Source organism: Dipodomys ordii, unplaced genomic scaffold (assembly GCF_000151885.1).
Source record: "Dipodomys ordii isolate 6190 unplaced genomic scaffold, Dord_2.0 Scaffold16, whole genome shotgun sequence".
Taxonomy (NCBI): Eukaryota; Metazoa; Chordata; class Mammalia; order Rodentia; family Heteromyidae; genus Dipodomys; species Dipodomys ordii.
In genome coordinates this window covers 10,196,060-10,202,566 of record NW_012267232.1, presented here as the reverse complement: position 1 = coordinate 10,202,566, position 6,507 = coordinate 10,196,060, and the positions used below count along the sequence as shown (strand labels likewise).

The window sequence follows — 6,507 nt, the reverse complement described above, 5'->3', positions numbered from 1 at the left end:
GGTCTCTCCTGCCCGGGCTGGCTTTGAACCGCGATCCTCAGATCTCAGCCTCCTGAGTAGCTAGGATTACAGGCGTGAGCCACCAGCGCCCGGCTGGCAGTTAATTTGAAATAAGAGTCTCAGACTTTCTTTGTCCAGGCTGGCTTTAAACTGTGATCCTCAGATCTCAGCCTCTTAAGTAGCTAGGATTACAGGCATGAGCCACCAGTATGCAGTAGATTCATTTATTTCTTTTTTTTGTTGGTTGTGGGGCTTGAACTTTGGGCCTGTGTCCTGTCCCTCACCTCTTCAGCTCAAGGCTTGTGGTCTACCACTTGAGGCACAGCGCCAGTTCCAGTTTTCTGGAGATGAAGTGTCTCATGGACTTTCCTGCCTGGGCTGGCTTTGAACCATGATCCTCAGACCTCAGCCTCCTGAATAGCTAGGATTATAGGCATGAGCCATTGGTGCCTGGCAGATTCATTTATTTTTAGAAGTTATTTTTATCAATATTTATTAATTATACAAAATGAGTGGTATTCCCATACATGTAGCTTTATTTATAATGCTTACAAAACTGGAAACAACCTAGATGTTATTCATTGAAGTGGTAAGCATGGTATAGCCTGTATTAATGCACTTGTTACTCAGTAGCATGCAAGTCAGAAACAGCCAATTTCAAATGGTCATATCCCCTACATATCAATACATACAATATTCTCAAAATGGCAAAATTACTGAGATTATAAATGTGTTAGTTGTTGCCAAGTTTTAATGGTGATGAGATGAGTATAGGTGTTTTCATAATTTTAATCTTAAATGTCTCTCATGCACTTGTATTGAAGGCTTGATCACCAGCTCATGGCACTATTGGAAGGTGGGCCTTTGTAGAAGAATGTAGGTATTTCCTTGAAGAGAATGTCAGAATCTAAGCTCTTTTTGACTTTTCTATGAGCTGAACAGTTTGTTCTAGCACACACTCCATGACATATATGTACTGTCTCAGCCCTAAAATAATCAGAGCCAAATGACCATGGCAGAAACTTCTGAAAGAATCATCCACGTGCGTGGCACTGGTGGCTCACACCTGTAATCCTAGCTACTCTGGAGGCTGAGATCTGAGGATCACGGTTCAAAACCAGCCTGGCAGGAAGGTCCATGAGACTCTTACCTCCAATTAACCACCAGAAAACTGGAAGTGGCACTGTGGCTCAAGTGATAGAACACTAGCCTTGGGCTGAAGAGCTGAGGAACAGCACCCAGGCCCAGAGTTCAAACCCCACAATCGATTAAAAAAAAAAAAAGAATTATCCACTTAAATCCTTTCTCCTTTTACATAGGTTTTCCATGTATTTGGCCATGGTAACAGAAAGTCGGCATAGGTTTAACTGTAGTGGTAACATTAGCAAGAGGCTATGGTAAGAAGCAGTTCTATTTGCACAAACTACCTATGTGATATAGAACTGTACACATTCATTGTTTTGATATTGTACTATAATTATGTAAGATGTAACCTTTGGATGCACAGGAACTCTTATCTTTAAAATTTTCTGTGAATCTTTTTATTGTTTTAAAATTAAAACCTTAAAGTCAGAAAAGGTAAAAACCATCCCCTCAAAGCTATCATTTGTGCTTTTATAAACCTATACTATAATTTGGAATAAAATGCCTTGATGATAAGCAGTGTTTTATTTATTTTTCTCTATATGATAGATCTTTTAATGATCTGTGAGATCTGATCCTCTCTCCCTTCCCCTCCCCTCTCCCTCTGCCTTTTCTTCTTTTCCTTTCCCTTTCCTTTCATCTTGGAAATTTTGGTTCCCTTGCCTCAGGTCCTTCTTTAAGTTCTCTCCCCCCCTAGATTCTCTCTCTCTCTCTCTCTCTCTCACCCAAAACTCAGAGACAGCCATATAATATACCCCATGTACTCATTATTAATATTATTAATAGTTAATCCATGGCCAAACTTGTCATATTTACATTTCTACCCAGTGTTCCTCTTTTCCACCAAAGTCCTTTGAGGTAAATCCCAGTCTGTCGTTTCTTTGACCATACTTTGAAAAAAGTAAATACCAGTATGTCTCTACAAAGAATATGTACTGTTCTTAGTTTTGAGAGAAATAAAACTTTATTAATATTTGATATTACTTTTAATACAAATATCTAATAATATAATCTTGGATAATAGAGCTAATGGTTTTATTCTTAGTTTATTTAAATTGACTAAAATGGTATAAATGGCATACAATATCATGATCTGAAATATGTATTCTGAAACAGCTGCACTAAGCTAGTTAATACAGGTTATTACTTATGTGAGATTTATTTTTTATTTTGGTGGGACTGGGGACTTCCTGAAGTGCTATTTTAGAAGTGCTTTGAGATCTTACTATTTAAACATATATTTTTAAGTAGTTGTACTAAGAAGTTGCCATTTAACAAAACAGTTTATGAAGACAGTTGTCTTGATCAAAGTCACTCTTTTCAATATTCTCATTTAAACTTGTGTCTTTGTTGTTCTTTTTATTTAGACAATTACTTACTTCTACAGCCATTTTGCACAAAAGCTCAATTTTTAAATGGGAAAGCAAAGCAAGATATGACAGAAAAACTTGCTGGTAAATACTCTTAAATTGTATTTTCTAAAGAAATTATTAACTGAAGATAAATTGGTGGATGTTTCATTTTAATTTTAGGATAGCTTCAATGCAATCTTTATAAAGTAGAAATAAATTGTATAAAGATCCGTAGACCTTTTAGAACTTTTTCCTCCAAGTAGTTTAGATTTTATCTCCAGTACTGCAAAAATTAAATTGAGAAAGAGTGGGAGAAGTAAAGAGAGCAAAGAGTTAGGGGTAGCGGAAAGGAGGAGGAAAGGAGAAAAGAAAGAGGAGTTCAGTCTTCCCTTTATGAGAAATAATACAGGAATAATCAAAAAGATGTTAAAATCAAATAATGCTTCTCTTCGAGGAATGTTGTTTCCATCCATGAATTAAGTTAAGTGTCTACAAGCCCGGCACTCGCTACTCAGGAGGGTGAGATCTGAGGATCGCGGTTCAAAGCCAGCTTGGGCAAGAAAGTCCATGAAACTCTTTATCTCCAGTAAACCATCAGAAAAGTGCAAGTGGTGCTGTGGCTGAAGTGGTAGAGCGCTTGCCTTGGGCTGAAGAGCTGAAGGACAGTGCCCAGGCCCACCTAGAGTTCAAGCACCATGACCAACAACAACAAAAAAAAAAGTGTACATTTTTTTTTACCCAAATTTGGAAAATGTCAAGATTAATTTTAGGTTTGATTTCTGTCTTTATCACTTTTGCTTGAACTAATTGTTATATATGGGATTCTAACATGTGAAGGTCTCTGTCTTTAGGAAGTCTTTTTAAAGAAGCCTAACTTCTAGGACAAATAGCATTGAGATAAATCTTGGTATCTTTTAAAGGCTTTTTAGTTAGCAGACTTTGAATTCAATTTTCAAAAAAGCTTAACCATATTTTTGTGTTTCAGATATTGTTATGGAACTTTATCAAAGGAAGCCTCATGCCACAGAACAGAAAGTGTTGGTGGTTTTATGGCACCTCTTAGGGAACATGACAAACAGTGGCTCTCTTCCTGGAGCAGGAGGAAACATACGAGCAGCCACAGCTAAGCTATCAAAAGCACTTTTTGCCCAGATGGGTCAGAATCTATTAAATCAGGCTGCATCTCAACCACCACATATCAAAAAGAGTTTAGAGGAATTGCTCGAAATGAACATTTTACATGAATTATGAATCTGATGAAATATGGTATAATGAACACAACAGTTTACATGATAACAAATGAAACTTTTTTGAAAAGTTACATTTTGAGTGCCTGCACTTCACATCTAGTAAATTAAGTTAATGGCTATTTTTATTTGCAGCTGGCGAGTGAGTACACATGTGTCTAATAAGAGCCCTACCAACCTGTACCTATCACACAAAACTCCTGATAATTAATAGAACCTAATAGTCATGAAATACGAGGCACGTGGAATTAGTCCAATTTTAATATTTTTTGAGAAGAGTCCTCCTCATTTGCACTATTCTATAGAAACAATTTATTGTCCTATATGTACAATTAGATTTGTAATTAAAAATATACTTTTTATTATGTAATCATGTTCTGTTATGTCTCATTACTCAGCCTTGTTTTATGAAGTGGAAGAAAAGTCATTGAACTATGTTATCACAAACTAAATTTTGTGTACTATTTGTGAATAACATGTATTTCTGAATCAGTCCGCTAATATGATTATGCAGTATTAGCTTGCTATGGCTGCTACGTTCATGTGATATATTTGCTAACCTTTTAGGTTTAATCATCTGCATAATTGTGAAATTTAACAAGTTATAATAAAGCATGATGACCAAAGTTTTAGAAAGCATTAAACATTTAAATACACGTTTAAAAAAACGTGTTGAATGTAACTTTTCCTATTTTTGTGTACAAACACTAAATTTTATTTCTGTATGTCCTGACATTTATAAAGGTGTTATTTTGCTGCCCAGTTGTGTAATTCTCAAAAATAGTGCCAGGTCTTCTATAGTTTTTCTCAGAATACTTGGGCTTACAAGTACTGTATGCATCTTAAAGAAGAAAAGGAATGTTTAAAATAAAAGGATTTATTTCTGTAGATGTGTGACAGGTGTTCTGATTTTCTAACTTACATATAGGTTAAAATAAAAATACACTGTAGAACTATTACTTTCATTTCCTCCATTTGATAGAATATTGACTTACAACTGTGTACCCTGGAGCAAGTGAGGGCCTCAAGTCTAATACCTGAGGGCTGGATTAGATGATTTTAAGGTCTTACCCTTTCATTCTTCTTTTTTTTTTTTTTTGGTTTAGAAAATAGATTTATTCTCCAAATTGTAAGATTAGGCAATCCTAAAGATTTCTCTGTTGGAAGTGGTGCTGTAGCTCAAGTGGTAGAGCGCTCGCCTTGAGCTGAAGAGCTGAGGGACAGCGCCTAGGCCCAGAATTCAGGCCCCACGACCGACAAAAAAAAAAAAAGATTTCTCTGTTGATTTATATATGGTTTAAATGTGTCCCAGGAGGGTATAAATGTTGGGAACTTGGCTTCCAGTGTGACAATGTTAGGAGACAACAGAAAGCTTAAGAGGTGGGCTCACCTAGGATGACAGACCACTCTACTCCCCAGCTTCCTGTATTGCCTGGGATTTCCCTATGGGTCATGTCTCCCACAGTAACTACTGATACAGCTGGCTCCATGCAGTTTGGACTATCAACCCTTAAACCACGAATTCCCAGTGTCAGGTATTTCACTATAGTAATGGAAAAAATGACTGATCCAACCTCTATTTTTAAAGCAAGTGAATGCAAATGAAGAGCAACCTATGGTTTTAAATAAAAATACTAACACCATTTTTGAAACTGCAAATGGGACTCTATGAAAGAATAAATACCACTTTCTTGCATCAAGGTAATTATAACAATGAATGGATAGAAATTAAAAATCTTCAAATTATTTATTTTCAACTCAATGAAAGACAAAAAGGCACTGGAGTCATTTCTTCATCTGAGTCATCTGACTGACCTGCTAATTCCAATTCCCCTAAATCAAAGAACCTTGAGCTTCTTTGGAACTGCATCATCAGCACATACTTTGATCATTTTAATGTTTGGCAATTTCTTCAGATCAAAATCCCATTCCCTAAAAGTTTTAAGATTACTTCCATTTAAAATGTCTGGTATCTGTTAACACTATTCTGATTGCTTATGCTATCCTAACCAGCCATTAGCCCAGCATAAGACCTATAACCAGGAACATGTATTCTATATTTTTCACCTTGAATAGTGAAAAATGACAAGTGAACTTTGAAAATATAATATTTCAATTTAGTGTGTTTGAGACAAATTTCATTATAAGATCGCTATAGTTTTATCAAGCAGTGATAGTGTGATTATTTGTGTTATAAGGTGAAAAACATATTTTTCATTGGACTCCATTTTTATTCATGAAACAACACATGGAAAAAGCATGGTCATATATATTTGGATATTTGGCAGATATTGTCCTTCAAAAATGATTGATAGTACCCTGTCCATTCAACAGACAGTATTTATTGCTAATGATAATTTTTGAACCTTGAGGTAAAGTTTGGAATTATAAAATTTATACACACCACTAGAGGTGATGGCCCCAATGAATAATGACTTTTCTGATGTCATAATATGATTATTAGTTAATATGATTGTTTTGTTTTGTACAGAGATGTGTATTAACAGTGGAATATTTACATGATTTAATTAATAGACAATCCATATTAAACCAATAGATTTTTTTTTTAGTCTGTCATGGGGCTTGAATTCAGGGCATGGGCCTTGTCCCTGAACTTTTTTGCACAAAGCTAGCATTCTACCACTTTGAGCCACAGTGCCACTTCTGGGTTTCTGGTGAGTAATTGGAGATAAGAGTCTCATAGACTTTCCTGCCTGGGCTGCGTTTGAACTATGATTCCCAGATCTCAGCCGCTGGGATAGCTA

At 35.8% G+C, this 6,507-nt stretch overlaps 1 protein-coding gene and 1 pseudogene across 1 annotated transcript in view; one reads left to right on the top strand and one right to left on the bottom strand.

Annotated features, from left to right (window-relative positions):
• Positions 1-4,630, top strand: part of Fam179b (family with sequence similarity 179, member B) — a 62,371-nt gene extending 57,741 nt beyond the window's left edge. Inside the window, 2 exon segments of the mRNA XM_013012291.1 lie at positions 2,511-2,597; positions 3,481-4,630. Of these exon segments, the coding sequence (XP_012867745.1) occupies positions 2,511-2,597; positions 3,481-3,746 (353 nt within the window). The 3' untranslated portion in view covers positions 3,747-4,630.
• Positions 4,631-5,470: 840 nt separating this feature from the next.
• Positions 5,471-6,507, bottom strand: part of LOC105982637 — a 16,432-nt pseudogene continuing 15,395 nt past the window's right edge.